This window comes from Polypterus senegalus, chromosome 5, assembly GCF_016835505.1.
Source record: "Polypterus senegalus isolate Bchr_013 chromosome 5, ASM1683550v1, whole genome shotgun sequence".
Lineage (NCBI taxonomy): Eukaryota > Metazoa > Chordata > Cladistia > Polypteriformes > Polypteridae > Polypterus > Polypterus senegalus.
Genome location: NC_053158.1, coordinates 52,027,799 through 52,047,911, shown reverse-complemented (window position 1 = coordinate 52,047,911; position 20,113 = coordinate 52,027,799). Strand labels below are relative to the sequence as shown.

General features: G+C 38.2%; 1 protein-coding gene across 2 annotated transcripts in view; it reads left to right on the top strand.

Moving 5' to 3' along the window:
- The window catches only part of LOC120530279 (solute carrier organic anion transporter family member 5A1), a 204,077-nt gene that overhangs the window by 123,056 nt on the left and 60,908 nt on the right, over nt 1-20,113 (top strand). The window contains exon 5 of one of the 2 annotated variants that reach the window (XM_039754622.1): nt 14,225-14,389. The exons of the other annotated variant lie outside the window; for it this stretch is intronic. Within the exon in view, the coding sequence (XP_039610556.1) occupies nt 14,225-14,389 (165 nt within the window). The remainder of the gene's footprint in view (nt 1-14,224; nt 14,390-20,113) is intronic. 2 annotated transcript variants of the gene reach the window in all.

Below are 20,113 nucleotides of genomic sequence, written 5' to 3'. Positions count from 1 at the left end.
CAGTACAACGCATATACACATCCATCCATCCATCCATTATCCAACCCGCTATATCCTAACTACAGGGTCACGGGGGTCTGCTGGAGCCAATCCCAGCCAACACAGGTCTCCTTACTGCGAGGCAGCAGCACTACCACTGCACCACTGTGCTGCCGCATATACACATTTAATCTTGGTATGGTTTTATCATGTCATAATTTGAAAATATCAACCAAATGATCAATAATATAATATATAATAAAATATAAAATATATATGTGTGTGTATATGTATATGTATATATATATATATATATATATATATATATATACTGTATGTGTATATATGTGTGTATGTATATATGTATACATATATGTGTATATGTGTGTGTGTGTGTGTATATGTATATATGTGTATATATATATTTATATGTATATATATACATATATATGTGTATATGTGTGTATATATATGTATATATATATATGTATATGTTCATTCAATTAAAGTGGATATCAAAAGTCTACAGATCTTCATGAAATTTCAGATTCTGTTGACATCTTGCCCGAAGAAGGGGCCTAAGTTGCCTTGAAAGCTTGCATATTGTAATCTTTTTAGTTAGCCAATAAAAGGTGTCATTTTGCTTAACTTCTCACTAGCACCCTAGTACTATTGATTCTGTTGATATAAGGTATGAAATTATGATGAATTAAGCCGGACCTTGTTTCATCTTTGGTAAGATCTTGTAACCTTAACAAAGATCTTTAAATTGTAAGACAAACTGATATTTTAGAGAAAAAAAACAAACTTTCAATGTCTGGTATTGCACTTGTCCCCACAGATCAAGCTGTTCTACTTATTAACTGTAGATAACAGGATATTTGTTCTCTTTTGATTTTTTCATTAGAAGAACACGTTTGTTTGTTTTCTGTTTATCCATCCTACACATATTGCCTGAGTAATCTTTAGGCTGACATTTTTTGTTGCTCAGTTTTACTTAGCAAATTAGGTATGGAAATTTAAAGGCAGCTAGCAGTTATTTGGTGTGACAATTGTTCAGAAGAGGAGAGCTTTGACTGGCCTTGGAATTCTTTGACTGTTTAGTCTTGTATATGGTTTTGGGGAAAAGGAAATTTTCACAAGCACATAACTGAACTGCATAAGCACTGTGAAAAATGTGTCCTGTTGTCTCTTGATTCAAATCAAAGTCATCTGCTTCTGTCTGATATATAATTGACTAGCAAAATACCCGCGATTCGCAGCAGAGAAGTAGTGTGTTAAAGAAGTTATGAAAAAGAAAAGGGAACATTTTAAAAATAACGTAACATGATTGTCAATGTAATTGTTTTGTTACTGTTATGAGTGTTGCTGTCATCAAGGATTTGATTATCATTATTTCTTTCAGCCAGGTTCGTATTTGGAGGACATATTGTTATGAAGTTACATTCCGTATTTGTCAACCGTTGTAAAGATAACAGGTTTCATTCATCGAAGTGTTCACTACCCAAATCGCCACTCGTGAATCTAAGATGTTTAACAGGCATTCCCGGTATTAAGTTGTGGAATTGCCTGCGAGTATTTAGTGACAGCTTCTCTATGAACTTGTGGATTTGCCTGTGAGTATTTAGCGGCAGCGTCTCTATTAAGTTGTGGATTTGCCTGAGAGTATTTAGCGACAGCATGTCTAACTTGTGGATTTTTCTGTGAGTATTTGGCAGCAGCGTCACAAAGTTGTTTCCGTCTCGCTGCATCAGAAAATGTACCACGACGTCTGACACGCCTCCTTTTTACTGTTTTCTCACAGCTTGGATTGCTGCTGTCATAATCGGATTGAGTTTCAATTTCAATTACGTTAGTATTTGCAGGACTTGTGTTGAAGTGACATTCATCATCTGTCAAGCGTTGTAAGCATACAACCGGCTTCATCGATAACTTTGCATCATAATAAACGAACAATAAAACAGCGGAGAAGCCGTGGATTAAATAAAAAGGCTGCAGTTATCAGCAGGGAGACGTGAATAACGTGGCGAAGCAAAGAAGGGAATGAAGAGACCGGAGCGATGGACAGCCTTATATGGGCAGGCAGTCAATTACGTGGGAGGCGTGGGGATGGGGGACGCAACGCCGCCTCACACGGCGACCAAGCTGCAGGCTATGGACGTATATATGTACGTAAGAAGGATTCAATTATGACCATTACACGTAGAATTTCGAAATGAAACCTGCTTAACTCTTGTAAGTAACCTGTAAGGAATGAGCCTGCCAAATTTCAGCCTTCTACCTACACGGGAAGTTGGTGAATTAGTGATGAGTGAGTGAGTGAGTGAGTCAGTCAGTCAGTGAGGGCTTTGCCTTTTATTAGTATAGATAAAAGTACGAACAAATGGCTTTATTTTGCTTGGCAAGGTATAACACGCATCCAACTAAACATTTGTATGGCATCTTTCACCTAACCTCTAGGCCTGAAATCTGTTAATCAAACTGGCTAGCAGCACTTAACATTTTCCACCCAATATTCAGTCCCAGGAAAGGAAACTTTGCTAGTGCAGTCTATGTGTCCTATCCATCTTGTCATGGATTCCCTCTATTATTGCTGGTTTCTTCTCAAAGTTCAAAGCAAACAGTTGGATTAAACGTCATCCTTAAACTATCTGTGGGTGTTGGCTCTCCCGTATCTGACCAGTCGCTGGCTTTTGCTTTGTGCTTAACCCTCTCTCATATAAGTGACTCTTGAAAATTGACGGATCTATGGATTTATTATCCTCCAACACATGTTTTGCCTTTTGCTGTAAAACTGCACAGATGGCACCTCATGAAAACAGTACTATGCAACAACTAAAAATAACCCGTTATGTAATAATGTGTTCTTTTCATTGGGCTTGATGATGATATGACAATATTCTGTCTCATATGTTTGAAATTGAACTGAATATGGAAATGGAAAAGCAGACATTCAGCTGTTTGTTCCAGAGTTTTTATTAAGAAAGCTGATCTTATAGACCCATGGGTCCTCTTGTGTGAAGAAGAAGAGGAACACTCAGAGTGTCAAGTGTCCCTGTAATTTTCTTTCTTTACAACCATAAAAATTCAATCTAAGCAAATGTTGGTGATTTAAAGGACATTTGGTGTCTTGAGTTTGACAGCCCTGAAACCAAGAAAAGAAAGACAAAGCAATTCTACCAGCTCACAGTATTCAGTGCTCGAACTGTGTCTACTGAATTGGATTCTTTAAGTCTGGTCGTCTTTCAGTACAGCAGCTCAAAACTTTTCGGCCATTATACAGCATGTGTTTCTGTCACCAATGCACTTGTTTGCTGTTCATCCATTCTATCTGCCATGACTCGTACTCTGCCCTTTGTTCACCCATGCCAAGAGCCCGGAATGATGTATATTAACAAAATGTATATTTTTCTTTTAAAGTAGCAGATTTATTTATTTATAAAGTGAATATATCAGATGTAAGTTGATGGCTTTTAATGCTTACATTTTCTTTTGTGAAATTGATACATTTATTGCCATATACTGAGAAAGTTGAAGAATTTTTAAAGCCGGCTATGAAATCAAAAGGGAAACTCAAATTGTGACACACCTTCAGAAATGAGCTACCTATTGGTTAGATCCAACAGAGCAGCCATCAAGGTATTCCTTTCCTATATAAAAATGAAATACATGTCTGCAAATCACTGAGCTGACAAGAGACACTAAGTCTAAATTGTTCACCATTCTTGTGCTTCTCTCCTGCACTTCAGTCTTCACTGTTGTTTTAGCTTAACATATAAAAAGTGGAATGCTGTCTAAGGGTAAGAAGTCAGACGATCTTCCTCCAAAATCAAGTCCAATATTGCACAACTAAACCTAACTCAGGGGTGCCCAATGCGTCGATCGCGATTGACCGGTAGATCGCAAATGTAGTGCAGGTAGATCGTGTTGCATTCAAAAAAAATTTTTTTAAACGTTAGTCTATACAGTATATCCTCCCTATGGCATTTGCCACTTGATTGACATACAGAGCGGCCAGTCTGAGATCTCTTTTCTTCTAACACACTAGTCATCCCGCACACACAATCAAACACGGGAGCTACTGCAAAACTCCGGCTGTGATCTAGTTAGCCTTCCAATTTATATCGACTAAAGAAGGGATTTAAAAAAAAAAAATTTTGCAGAGGGTATGGGATGGATGTGGAATTGGAAGAGGATTTTTTCTCACAATGTCACAATCAAAGTGCGTTTGTCTGATCTGTTAATCTATCATTGCTATTCCAAAGAAGGAAAATGTGTAAAGGCACATTCAAACTGTTCATAAAAACTACGAAACTGACTTCCTTCCGAAAAGCGATCTGAGAAAGAGAAAGGAGAGGGAACTAAAATCGCAGTTAATCGGACAGCCGTCATTTTTCACTCAGCTGAATTCAAAAGCTCCTTGACTGCATTATTCGGCTCTACATATTTATGCAAGTCAGCCTTTTCCCACATGAAGATTATTAAATCCAAATACTGTAGTGACCATAAATGTATTGAATTGTTATTGTGCCATAAAGGTTAATTAGTTATGCAAGGTACGACAACTGTAACAAAAGGCGCTATATAGCCACCTGACCCGACACAGAAGGACACAGAGGCACGTATAAAACCAACAAGACTTTATTTTTCTTTACCCATGGGCGTATGTCTTCCCCGTGACCCACAGGCAATACACAGTCCCAAGCACTATTCCACCACACAGCAACAACCTTTCCTTTAACCACCACTCCTCCACAAGCGTAGTCCTCCTACTCCCGACCCTGGCTTCTTGAGTGGTGGTGGTTGGCCCTATTTATAACCCACCCGGAAGTGTTCCAGATGTTTGACCACCTAGTCCTAATTGCACCTCTGGGTGGGGCTGAAGATTCATCCAGCTAGGCTGCTGAGTCCATGCAGCTCCCCCTAGCGGCCATCTGAGCCCCCAACCAGACTGTGGAGGACTCCATCTCCCATGAAGCCCTTGCGGGTGGTTGGGGAATCACCGTCAGCCAGGGAGGCTGCCACCAAACATCCCGGGGGAGGTCCTGGACTGCCCATATATATATAGTGACAGATAGGGAGTGCTATCGCTCCCTTGAACCCTCGGACAATACGTTAGACACCAGATAAAAGTCCAATAATTGACTTTATTAATAAATAACAATGCGCAAAGGACCCTCCTTTCCACAATACTCAGCTCCTCGTCTGAGGATTTCCCATAATCCTTTATAGTCCTTCATCCGGAAGTGTTTCTCTCTCTCTGTCCATGTGACTAGGAACACTTCCGGGTCAGATAAAAAGTCCTTCTTCTTCAACCCGGAAGCACGTCATTCCTCTTGTCCATGTGACTCGAATGTACTTCCGGGGTGCAAGGAAAATACTCTTTGTTCCTCCCTGCAGCGTCCTCTAGTGGCCCCCATGGTATCCAGCAGGGCGGTGAAAAAACGCTCCAATGTCCATGATGCCCTGTTGGCATTCGGGGCACCTCCATGCTGCAGGAAGGGCTCAACCTGGCTGCCTGGGGGTATTGGCCGGGATGACTGGCCGGCCATATTCCACAATATATATAATTTTTAATGTAGGTAGATCATTTCGACCTGGTCATTTTAAAATTAGCTCGTAAGCCGAAAAAGTGTGGGCACCCCTGACCTAACTCATCTAAGTGAATACATCACACTGTTGTAAGTCTTTTCATTTGTCTACCACTTATTTGGATCAAGCAATTTTATGGTGCGCCAACTTATATCCAGCTAGTTAGGCATGAAAGGTGACACATTAACATAACAAACAGAAGAATCAAGAGAAGGTAAACTCAATACATTAAATAACTGCAATGAATGAATAAATGCTGAAAGAGAATTTAAGTCGATTAGTTTTTTGAAATTGAGTAGAATGTATTCACGTGTAACCACTAAGTGTTTTTGGCAAATCTCTTATGTTTACGGTCAGAGGGAATGTGTAGGGTTGTTGGCTTCTTGTTGAATTACAACTGCTTTTGCAAAGTGCCACTTCTAAAAATAATGATGGTGTCACAAAAAGATTTCAACAGTACTTGGTAAAATGTGTGTATATTCTCTCTCCAAGTGGACATCGTTTTTCAATTCTCCCATTATCAGACATCAGCTTTACCGCACGTTATATGTTGCTACTTGTCATGCATCAAGACTCACTTGTTGCTGATCACTTGTCACTCATCATTATTCACTTGTGCATCACTTTTCACTCATCATTCATCACTCATTCCTATTCACTTGCTACTTGTTGTGATCATCAGTTTTTATTAATTTGTGTGTCATTTCCTGAATTCATTTTTACAAATTATGCATTTATAGTATTTAGAAGGTTTTGGACCCAATTATTATGAATTTAACATTAGTTTTTTAATTTAGTGTAAATTGAAAAAGTTTAATATTTTTTTGTGTTATGCTGTGACACCATCTTTGCTTTTTTGTGGGCATTATCATTTCAGAACAATATGGCGACTGTTTCCATGGTAATATCACCCAGAATTCCCTGGAATGCACAACACTTGTGACATCATCAGTGCAAGTGCATACGAGCCAGCTCAGGCATTTCAGTGTTTGAGAATGTTTTCTACATTTTGTAATTTTTATAAAACTTTTGACTTCCTGGTTTAAGATTTCTTGCTCTGGTTTTTGATTTTCAAAATCTGTTTAGCATTTTCATTTTCGATGAAAGATCAGTTTGATTTATAGTTCTTGCTTTGGCTTGTTTTGACTGAGTGTATCTCTCTGTCATTTTCACTAATATTATTGTCTCTTCCTGAGTTAGTGCTGTATACCACTCATCATGAATCACAAGTCACATATTTCTCATATCTCATCAGTCATCACTCATCACTTTTCATTTCTCACTCATCCTTTTTCATTCTCAACCATTTTCCACACAGTTGAGTAGAGAGCATGATGGTGAGGTGAGGACACTGTACCTTTAGACAGATGCCCATGTTATTTTGTACCACACTAATGTTAGAGTGCTGTCAGGGCTACTATTACAGGGTGATGACTGAAAGTTGTAGGTGAGCAGAACTCAAGATGATTGTAAACTGAGATGAGACAGAGAGAACTGAAAACATTTAAAAAGTTATGCAATCAGAATTTTGTAGTACATGCTACAGAGTGTTGAAAATGACGTTGGTTTATGAAAGCAGGCCGGTCTTACAAGGTGTGAAAATGTTAAAGGAGACATACCACATTTTTGCCTCTAAGGGCATTTTTTTTACAATGGTGGTGTGATGTTATTTACCCCAAACATTAGTCAGGATGACTGATGTGGTATTTAGACATTTACTTCAACACAAGGTGTCTTCTTTGGTATCAGTTTGTGTGAATCAAAGCATAAATTTTATGAAAATGCCCACATTGAAGCAAGTAATATTCCTGCATTTTGATTTAAGTCTTCCAATTGTGCACATATGAAATATGTGCTTTTAATGGTAATGCTTTTCACTATTCTGAAACCAATATTTATAGAAGCCAGAGTTTCCTCATTACTTCAGTCCAGCATGTGTGATTCCTCCCCTCAATGGCATGTCTTTATGCAGGAAGCTTCTTGAAGGCTAAAGCTACAAAGATTCTTTGACTGGTAGCACTAATGCTGTACTTTGTAGATGTTCTCTTATTTATCGGAGCATTTACACAGGCACACTGTCTTGTCACCAACATAATAAATCAACAGTGCTGACACATTCATTCTCACTGATGAGCCTCAGTTTGCAATTGGGGTGCACCGATTTGTAGTGGGCAGCAACTGCTTTTCAAAACACATGTGCAGCAGAATTTTCAATTTGGTATTTAGAGTTACAAGTAGATGTCATAAACTGGTTATCAAAAAGTTAAATGAATCCTTATCAGAATTCATCTTTATTAGTTTTTGCCAAGTATTGATTTTTTTTAAGCCAAGAACTTTCTGAGAAAAATAAAGTGGACATCGCTGGCGCCCCTTCTACATTTTGGACTTCAAACCTAAATATTTTTGGTTTGGTTCCAGGGGTCATCTTCCTGTTGCACCTTTGTGCACTCTTTAAGAAATCAAAAGGCCAGTCAATATAATGTAGCAGAAGTCTATAGATGTTAGACTCCATTGGTATACATCATTCCCTGAAGTAAATCAGAGTGGCCTACATCTTCATGATTGAACCAGAGGTTATGTGGGTTGGCATAATCAACAAGACAAAATCAAAAGTGGAAGAACATGAAAACTCCACAAACTCTGTAAAACAAATACTTATTAAGTCCATGTGTCTTGTTCCCCACCTTAAATAAATAGCACATCTTTCATTTCTTATTATTAATAAAACCAAAACATTTCATAAAAAAGTGAATCATTCAACTGCAACGTGAACTATTCTGCATATTAAGGAGTATATTGACTATCCATCCATCCATTTTCCAACCTGCTGAATCCGAACACAGGGTCACGGGGGTCTGCTGGAGCCAATCCCAGCCAACACAGGGCAGGAACTAATCCTGGGCAGGGTGCCAAACCACCGCAGGACACACACAAACACACCAAGCACACACTAGGGCCAATTCAGAATCTCCAATCCACCTAACCTGCATGTCTTTGGATTGTGGGAGGAAACCGGAGCGCCCGGAGGAAACCCACGCAAACACGGGAGAACATGCAAACTCCACGCAGGGAGGACCCGGGAAGCGAACCCGGGTCTCCTAACTGCGAGGCAGCAGCACTACCACTGCGCCACCGTGCTGCGAGTATATTGACTATCCTGTCCAAAAGAGACTGCATATTAATACTTTTTAGACACAGATTAGTGTTGAGATTACCTCGTTCTGAACAGGCAGAATGCTGATCTGTAAGCTGAAATGCTCCAAATAAAGGCTCTCCATTATTTCCACTGTTTAACAGAATGATGAAAGGTGAAACTCATTTACTAAAAGCCCAGTGAACAGATACATGAATATTGTTTTCTTGATGGCCTCATTTGTCCAAAATCCACATTCTGTTATCTTAGTCTTGCTGTTTTGAAGGCTTTCACAGCACAGAGTATATAAGCATGGAGCTCCTTGACTTCACTAGTGCATTATGCAGCTCTTTGGTGTAAGCAGAGCTAATATTTTTATTATTTATTTAGATAATGGAAAGCCCTCTGCTTATAGAGTATCATCTTACAGAAGATTACAATGAATATTTGTAAGCTTGCTATACCATTAGTGAATGTTCTCAGTGTTCTGCCATTTAATGCTATTTATAATGTTACGCAATACGGTCCCTAAAAACTCAAGGAGTGGATGCCACGAGATTACTTGTTAGGCACCGATTGAGGAGAGTACCAAATACGTGCCATTGGGATCCATTTGGAAACTGTTTGCCTTTAAAGCATTAGTCATGTGAACTGTCAGTCTCATTGTTAGTCAATCCCTTTCATGGTCATTTTATGTTAATCAAACTGAATGTGGCTTTTTTAGATCAAGAGTTCTATAGAAATTCTTAAATTTCAAAGATGCAATGGCATTTTATTTTGGTTCAGTGATGAGCTTGCCTTACATTTACTTATTGCAGGTGTTATTTTTTAAATGACATTGTGTTTAATTGCTGTTGTTAATTAACAGTGACCTTTTCTGAATTTCCAAATGGCTGTTTTAATGCCAGTGCCATTTACAGTTTTTCAAAATGTCTCTTCTCCTGTTGGTCTTGGTCACTTGTCAATCAAGACAAAGACCAACAGGCTGAATATATTCCTTTGCTGTTGAATACTTTCTGCTAATTTTAGGCGGTAGGCAACCAAAGGTCTTTAGCACTACATTGCTACTCATATTCCAAGTGGCAAAGATGTGGGGACAGTTGAGGGTTGTCACTGTTAGTTTTGCAGACTGTACGCAAGACAGATCATTTAACACATATTTTGAGACAAATTCACAATATATTGGAAATGCTAAGACATATAATCACGCTTCAAAATGTTGATGCTGAAAACAATTTAAGACTCATTGAGAATCGTGCCTGCATAGAAAGTGACTATGAAGAAATCTTAAAGGCACACATTAATGGTGAATGTCAGCGGCTTAAAATTCCTGGTGGCGTGCTTCCAGATGACCTATGCAGACACAGTGTTCAATCGATCTTAAACTACTGAGAGCTCATTAAAAATGCCTTGCTTCAATGCTATGCGTATCGAAACAAGTGAACTGAGCATAATTATAAGTAACAAATTTGGGAATTACAGAGGAACTTGGACAGCATACAGACTTGGGTGGATTTGTGGCAGATTCAATCTAATGTAAGTAAATATAAAGTATTACTGTACATGTAGGGATTGAAAAATCTTATGTTTGAATACACAATGGGAGGTCTGAAAATCAAAAGTACTGCTTACGAGAAGCTCAAGCTTTATACCACACTGGTTTGGCCTCATCTGCAGTGCTATGTACATGTTTGGTCTCCTGGCTACAAAAAGATATAGACGTGTGTGAAAAAGTCAGAGAAGAACAACTAGGCTGATTCCAGGATTTCAGATGTTAAGATGTTACATGATTGAAATGTTTAAAATTATTAAAGGAATTAGTACAGTGGATTTATACTGTCTTGGGCACAGTTAGAAACATGTTAAGAGTAAATTTCACTAAAATGTTAGGCTGTGTTTTTGACAGAATGATATATAGACACATAGAGTAAATTAGCAAGTAATGTATTAGACAGCAGGACTTTAGGGACCTTCAAAACTTAACTTGATTTTATTTTAGAGGTGGATAGGATAGGCTAGTTTAGTGGGTTGAATGGCCTGCTCTTGTCAAAATTTTCAAATGTTTTAATGTGAATATTTTGAAGAGCATTCGTTCAACAAGCATTTCCAATATATCTTCAATTTTGTCTTAAAATAGTATAGTTTACAGACTGCTTTTCAGATAGAAGGGGCTAAGTGCCCAAGTGACAGTGACCCTTTCGACAGGGACAGTGACCCCTTTTTTTTTATAAGCCCCAAGAACATTCCAGAAGACAAGTAGAGACTTTCAGAGAGAGAGAGAGAGAATAAATACCGTAGCAGCCGCATTAGGAGTTGTGTGTTGTTCGAGGGAATGAAGCAAGAGAGAAAGACTGTGACAGTGAGAAAGGGCGATTGGAGATCCCGGCCGTATTTCGCTAAAGAGCAGGAACAGTGCGACTTGTCCTAGGTGTGTGTTTGTTGTTTCACAAGGAATTGTAGCAACAGGAAAGTGCAATTAGGTCAACAGGTTTTGAAAGTACAGCTTATGTTTGTTACATAAACAGGCTCATTGTTTGGCTAAGTTACACTATACAGTATCATTATCTCTGTTTTCTCTGCAAAACTATCACAGCTCTTACTACATTCATGTTTTTGCAAGTTTGAATGCAAGAAAAGAGTACGGTAACTACACTGTTTTTCATAATAATTAGATGATTATTATATCTAATTATGCTTTTTTTACAATTTATGACATTTATATATTTCTGTACGTTTCATGTGATTATTTATTTCATAATTGCCATTTTATTTCTTTTATTTTAGCACAAATGGCATTCTATAGGTTTTAGCTTATTATATACAGTACATTTGATAAGGCGCTGTGCTCTGATGGATGCATGTCCATAAAAACAGGTCATGTTCTTAGTTAGGCCTTTTTTGTAAAAGGAAAAATCTGTAAAATTCTCTTTTCTGAGTGTACCTGCTGAGAAGATTGGCCTTAGGAATTCCTCCATGAGATCTCATGTTTTATTCTCAGGCTCACACTCCAATGGCCTGTTTCTTCTCACCTAAAATTACTGTTTACCTAATAATATCCTAATACCAAATGACATTTACCTCTTTCACCACATTCTTAAAACATTGTCATTTATTTAATTAAGATATTACTTATACTGTGCATAAAAACATTAGATATTATTAATATTATTTAGGTCAGATCAGGTTGGGGAGCATGCACTGGTACAGCGCGTTGCACACCCACCACACGATGAAACAACTCGGGATCCCGGTTGGCAACATCCCAGGCAGACATGTGCTCCAGTCCCACCTTCTGGAAATGACCATCTATCTGCCGCAGCTGGGCATCCACTTGGCCTGTCTAGCCATCCGGGTCCTCAACAATGAGGATCCTACGAGCCGGATCACCCTTGAGGAATCGCATCACGTGGCCGTAGTGCCGTAACTGATGTTCCCTCACAATGCAGGAAATGTGCCTCATTCGGGACTCCATGAGCAACCGCTCATTAGACACAAAGTCAAACCAGCGGTACCTAAGGATTCTCTGAATAGACACACTACCAAAGGAGTCAATTGTTCGTCTCAGATCACTGGATAGCGTCCATGTCTCTCAGCCATATAACAAGACAGGAAGCTCTATGACTCTAAAGACTTGACATTTGTCTTTTTGCATAGATATTGGGAGCACCACACACCCCTTTCCAGCAACCTCATAACCCCCACGCTCTTCCAATCCGTCTACTGACTTCATAAGAGTTACCAGAGAGATGAATGTCGCAACCGAGATAAGTAAAGTCTCGACAAGATCGACACTCTCTCCACAGACAGACACACTGCTGATGGCTGTGCCCAAGAGGTCATTAAAGGCCTTGTTTAAGTGTCTATAAAATAACTGAACATTTAGTCTAGGCTATAAATTTGCAAACTTTGCCACTGATATGTGCGTAGACTGACTTTTGATTAGTATCTTATACATAGCATTTTAAATTCTAACATTACAATAAAACATTTGTTGTCTTAACCCAATTACTAACTACAGGGCCACGTGAACCTGGTAATTTTGAAATGATTTGTCTCTCCATTTTTGCACTTTAGTCAATACATCAACCATTAGGAACTTCTGATAAGCAAAGTGAAATGTGAATGTTTTAAAATTGCTGTGTAATTCAATAATAATGTGAACATTAATTTTATGAGCACATATACCAGGCTAAAATAACATTTCTATTAGGCATAGATTATCAGAAGACAGGAGTACAGAAGGAGACTTAAACGCCTTCAATATTTGAATAGCAACTGCCATTTGCAGAAAAATATGGCCGAGTATAGCAGTCTTTGTCATTTTATATCCAATTTAGGATTGTGAAGGACAAAAGCTCATCCTGGTAGCTTAGGGCACAAGGCAAGAAGCAGATCTGGATGGGCCACCAGTCCACCACAAGGCCCACAGTCGTTCACACAAGGCCAGTTTCGAGTAACCAACCAGCTATCTTGACTGGTACATCTTTGGAGACATGGTGAGACGTAACATACATTTACAGGGGGAATGTGCAGCCTCCACACAGATGAAGACTGGCTGTGGCATTCAAACACACAAAGCAGTACTAACTAGTGTGCCACCCACGGAAAATCCAACTGAAAACTAGTGATGTGTCAAGACAAGTTTTGTAGATGACTGGCACCTTCATTTGTATAACCTAACATTTGGTCAACATGCTTAAGCCAATTCTGGAGCCCACCCCAGCAGTGCTAGATACAAGACAGGAGACAGCCATTGACAGACCATCAAAGGAACCTTTGTCGTGTTTATTAGACGTTGTTATGAAAAGAATCCAGCCAATTTCATTTGAAGATTAAATCTGACCATGCTGGCATATTCATTACTTTATGTAAGAATTAACAAATACAAAAGAGAAAAATGTAGTTAGAGATACCTGTGATGACAAGGCACTCCATCAAGGATTGGTTCCTGCTGTTGGGATAGGCAATGACTATCTCTTAAACCGAGAAAAACAAATTAAACAACAGATTAATGGATGCATTATAAGAACTGGTGCTTATTTATGTGTGTCTTACTTAAAAAAAAATAATAATTTCCAGTAACACTCTTTGTGTACAGCAGCATTTATTCAATTTGGTTGCTTTCTGCATCTGTTCAAGATTAGAGGTAACTTTAATTAATGTGATATTTCCTATTTTTTTTATAAATAAAATATTTTCTACATTTAGAGCAGGATGTTTAGATTTTCTTCTTAATTAATATTGCATCTTGGGAATTTTTCAGTTTTCTTTTAAATTCAGCATTTTGTTTTTTGTAGTTTAAAAGGCCGGATATTGTCTGGGCTATAGCAAGGTTTGTTAATAGATGGAGTCGTGTCATCCAGGATGTTCTGTGTGCTCACCACATCTACGTGGCGTGTTCACGGGCCATTACCTATCTCCATAACCTTGTCTGTGCACTAATGGTATACTTAATGAACCTCCTCATGTTCATGGGTTTTGATCATCTGTGGCTGTTTCTGTTTTCTTGTCATTCTGTAGACCTTCCCAGAGCCGCTGTCAGGATCTTAAGCAATATGACATTCTTGTTTGTGAGTTTGTCATACACTGCTGAGAGTGCCATCGTCACTGCCTTTATTACCTTCATTCCCAAGTTCATCGAGTCTCAGTTTGGCATTCCAGCATCCAATGCAAGCATATACACTGGTAAGACCATCCTCATTGAAAACAATACATTTATATTGTTGTTTGTGTCAGTTTTCTCAAGTGCAAGAAAACAATACAAAATGATTTAATTTGATCAGTGTTGTCATGTCTGATACCTTTTACTAGAGCACACTATGATCACTGTCATTGTATACTGTGTTTCTTGTGGAGTGCTTGACCTACCTGAGATAAAACTAATTAACTCAAGAAAATGTGGGGCCTTTTGCAGTTTACAATAAACAATGGAAATGCAGTTTACAGTAAGCACACATTGGTCCAAACAACAAGCTGTACAAGGCCAGGGAGTGCGCTACTGCTTGCTCTAGTGCTTTACAGACAAGTGTGTGTGACATAAAATCTTAATAAGATAAATGAGAGAAGTAAATACAGTATGCAGTTCTGGTTTATAATGTCCTAAAATAAAGCAACATGTTTGCTGTGTTGTTGTTGTTTGACTTCAAAAATGGGTAAAGAATTTACCAAATATAATCAAAAAGGTCATCCAAATGCACAGACTGACCTCTTTACATTGGCAGGAATGAAAACGAGATCGACGCTAAGAGAAAAAGAGTTGAATGTCATGGTGTTGGTGGACTTTGTGGATAAAGCATCAGTTTAAAAGCTTAAGGATGGAAATGGTTAGCTGCACACAATGCCTGTCATGTGATGCTGGTGCGCTAAAATGTCAGTTGACTTTTAGTTAAAGAAAAAATGCAAATCACTTGAGAGTACGCCAAATTAAATCAATGAACTGTCTGTTGTTGTCCTGGGTGGGTAGGCCAGTAAGTTACCGTATTATCAGTACAGATCAGTGCAGTGTGCTAACTCACCAAAGAAAAATGGGACCATTTTTTCATTCCACAGGAAAGGCTGAGACAAAATGAGAAAATTGGCAACTTAAAGATGTAACCAACAGGTCATCATTCTTCTCTTATGATCTACTGCAGTAATTAAATCAATGCTGCTAGTTTGATTGAGGAGGATGTCTGAATATACATAATATGGAAAATAGCACAAAACAAATGTATTTACTGATAGAAGTGTGTGGTTTTGTTCAGGGGCTGATCTTTAGGGTTTGATTTCGGAGCAGTTGTTTAATTTCTGTTTTCTTTTAAATTCTTGCCCCAGTCCCAGAAGTCATGATATTTGTATTCATTCACTTTCTGAAACCTGCTTGTCCCAGTTCAGGGTAATGCGGAGCAGGAGGTATCTGATCCATCCACCAGTACTGCACATGGCGCCAGTCCATTACAGGACTGTGCCCAGTTCACACACTCAGACAAGGCCAGTTTAGAGACACCAGTTCATCTAGCGTGCATATCTTCTGATATCCTAAGGAAAACCGTGTATCAAAGGCCCTGGATTCAACAGAGTTCCAAAGGATCCATATGTATGGAAAATAGAGGTGAAAACAAAATGTGTTTTCGAACGAAGAAAGAACGTGACTTGAATCAAACTACAGTGTGGTTCAAATGTGTAAATGTGTGTCGCTCAACGTGCTAAGATGTGATTTCAGTCTCAGAGTTTCAGAAGCACAACCTCTTAAATTATTCAGAAACTTTTTTTATTAAAAACAAATCTGATTACTCAGTTGTTTTCTTAATAAAGTTGGAAACATATTCAGAACAACTTTTATAAAGTAGCAAAAACAAGAGAGCCTTTCAGTGATGGTGAACTAACTGTGCATGCTCTGGCATTACTGCTTTCATGTTCTTGTTTTTAAGACTTCAAATTTGGGCAAACTTCACAATCTGCACATTTGACTTGGCTGTGGAATGGAGCCAAATAATGCTTGGCTTTTTCCTGTATGTCTCTTTTACAACATACTCTTAATAAAAGTTTACAACACTATATGTAAAACGGCCTGTAAATTGTTCTGTACAGAAACAGAGTCCTACGTAGTGGAACCATGTATTGCCCTTTCTTTTTTTCTTTTCCTGTATTATTATTATTATTATTATACCATACAATTTTCTAAGCATGCTTAATCCTGAGGAGCGTCACGGGGGGCTGCAACCTATTCCAGTAAGCATAAGGCACAAGGCAGGAACAATCCCCCTGGACGTGATGCCAGTCCATTGCTGGGAAGCACACTCACACATACACCCTAGGGCCAATGTAGTGTCGCCAGTCCACCAGGAAACCATACAGACGCAGAGAGAACATGCAAGCTCCACACACAGAGGAGCTAGGACTCGAACCTTGGTGTCCTTACTGTGAGGCACAAGCACTATCACTGTGCCACCATGCTGCCCACTATCATAATCAGTGTGCTAACTTTACTTAGCTGGCAGAAGACTTACTTAGATTCCATACAGAAATTTGAAAAGCAAATGCATCCTACACACAAAAATAAAGAATTAAAAAAAAAAACATATAAATGCTACATACTACGCCAAATTCATTTATGAATCTCAGATATTATTATTAACATTACTGGTAGTGTAAATTGCATTACAGTGAATGACTTATCACAAAACAATTAAACTCACAATTCTGTAAAGCTTACATTACATAATGTGAAACCCAATCTAATCAAGAATGCAATTAGTACAGCGTCTCTCAAAAGAGAGCTAAAATTCATCAACTCCTAGTCAATACTTCAGGCCCCATTGCTTACCAGTTTGGTGTGCTATGTGAACAAATGGCCCATTAGAAAATATTTCCTTACTAGGGGGCTTTGGTCCCTACTCGCTTTGCTCGCCAACCTCCCTGCCTGCACTACATGCCAGCAACTTTGCATCTCTGCCACTCTCGTAGGTGTATTTCGCTTTCACCAAACAACAAATCTTTTAATTCTCGCAGATATGCCTACTTTTCCCCGATGGCAACACGAATTAGATGATCTACAAGTCTCTGACTTAAAGTTTAAAGCAAAACAATATCTACATACTTCTGTCATATCACCTATGTCCATATATTCAATTTCTTTTTGCTTTTACCTTTTCGTCAACATCACATTGAATTTTGATTCCATTTTTGGAATTACATCGTGACAACGCAACATATAACTGCCCGTGAGTGAATATCATTTCTTTTTCTCTACATTAACTGTGTCTGATCGTGTGGTTGTAAATGTTTTAGATGTGGGCAGGACTTTTTCAAATCTCTTTGCATAAAGTGTTGTCTTGCGATGCTTGAAATTTTCTCTTGCAGGATTTCACTTTCACCAAACAACAAATCTTTTAATTCTCGTGGATACGCCTCTTCATTGGGAAGAAACACTACTTTTCTCTGATGGTAGCACGTATTGGACGATCTAAATGTCTCAGAGTTTAATCAGAACAATATATTCAATCTCTTTTCTTTCTTCTGTTATTTCATTAAGTAATAATTTCAGTTTGTTTGCGCTAATGCGATCTTTACTATCATTTTTTTGAGACTTTCGAATTTTTATACTTCCATTGTCTCTAACCGGCTCTGCGTGTGTATCATGGCAACGTTTTTGAATTCTTTACAACATTCTACTTTATCATCTATTCTTTGTCTTTTATTTCCAGCCCCGGGAGTCGTTAAATCTCTTGGCACAATGTCTCGTCTCACAGGATGTGGAAGTTTCTCTCTGAGAAAGTCACATCTCGTCTCTCTTCCCAAGATTTTTTTATTATAATACAGAGATGTAAACTGAAATGCCAAAAGTAAAAAAGAATGAAGGCAGGGTCTTTCCAGACTTATTTCAGAACAACATTAATAAACTTCTGTTAGATTCTGAAAGACTGGTAATGTTCTCAAGTATTATTATTATTATGCCTACTCATAGAATATTTCAAACTATATTAAGAAACAAAACGTTATCTCACTCCCCCTCCCAGAGATATGAGTGTTGGGCTATCTGGCAACTGTGAATTTGTCCCATGTGAGTGCGTGTGGCGGTCTTGTGGTGGACTGGGGCCTGTCCAGGGTTGCTTCCTGTCTTTCTCTCAGGGCTTCAGCTCATTGTAACCCTTACATTGATCTGGTTAGATGGGCGCTTAACACTACAAGGGGAATTTTAAATTTGTAGATATTACAATAACCTTTTATCCCTTATATTAAAAAAAATAATAACATATATGAGATTGACTTGATGTCCAAAACACACCATATTTAAATCACTGCTTATGACGATTCACAGATGCAATCCAAGTTGGGATCTTCTGTGACATTTCACATAGCATCGAAATAATGCAAGTGTTGATTAGCGCATGCAAGTAAGAATTTCACTGGGCAATAACGAACCTATAGACCTACAATGTGTAAACCAGAGTAGAGGTCCAATGGGTAAATCATCAAATTAAAAGTGAAATGAGATTATATCAGAAGATAAAGACTCTTACTGGAGTGTACTATGCCCGTGTTTTAATGTTGTGATAAATGGTATGAACCTTCTTAAAATAAAAAAATAAAAATGCATATCTGGCCTGAATTAGGACTTGCAATAGGAAAGTGAAGTTTAGTGGCAAAGGATTTGAAAATAAAAATAAGAAGCTTCAGTCATATAATATTCAATAATGGTACACTTCATGCCTATTACCCAAATTTCTATCATATTTCGGTAGATACATTGCAGCAGGCATTAATCACATTCTAATATGTGCTGTGTCAAAATTTTTATTTTATTTTAGGGTTGTGTAGCTAACTTTGTGAATATACAAACACAACTTAACCAAACATTTAATTATAAGCTGGCTAAGTAAGACATGCTATACCGTAATTAAGCTTTGGGCCTACTTACTAAGGTATCAAACATCTTTCGTCAAACTCTTTGGAGACTACAGTATTTACATCAGACAGTAGAGACTGTTCATATAATAAATAGTCTGCATGATAAGCCTTGTGTTCACTCTGTGAATAGTTGTGACAGGATTTTGATGAACAGCCTCTGCCGTACACGTGGTATTTGTCATTTCAGGAAAAACAACATGACTTAAGGCAGTAAATATATCATAGGACTTAATATGCCAGGACCCAAGAAATCCTTTTTGTTACTATATGTACAAGTTTTTTGAGTCAATGTGTGTGTGTGTGTGTGTGTGTGTGTGTATGTATGTATGTTCCAGCATCACTTCTGAACGGCTAGAGCGATTTTCATGAAACTTGGTATACATGTTTCACATTGGTCGACTAAAAATACTGTAGGTTGAAATCAACCCTAACCCACCCACTTCTGGGTAGGTTGGGGGGTGATCATGCAGTCTTGTATGCATGTTATCATCCAGTTGACACTCTGAACGACCACCAGAGGCCGAACTGGGGGTGACTGCTATTTTTGCTTTTGAATTAAATATAGTTGGCCGGTTCCGAGCGTACAGTATGCCATTTGGTATGGGATTCATAAAAGCAGTGTCAATGTTTGTGATGCACCTTCTGTTGGAATGAAAGAGACATTTTAAGGTGGATTAATTTAATTTTAAAATCAGTTCTAAAGGACACAGGTAACCAATGTAACAATGCTAAAACTGCGAGATGTGCTCAGATGTTCTTTTGCTGGTTCAGATTCTTGCTGCTGCATTTTGAACTAACAGCAACCGATCAATGTCTTTGTTAGGTAGTCCTTTTAGGTGAGCATTACATTAATCTAGTCAACTAAAATAAAGCAATGAATGAATTTTTCAGCATCTTGTGATGTTATAAGAGGTCTAACTTTTGCAATGTTCCTTAAGTGAAAAAATGCATTCCTAATTCAATACAATACAAATTATTTTTAGTATAGCCCAAAATGGACTTTAACAGGCCCTGCCTCTT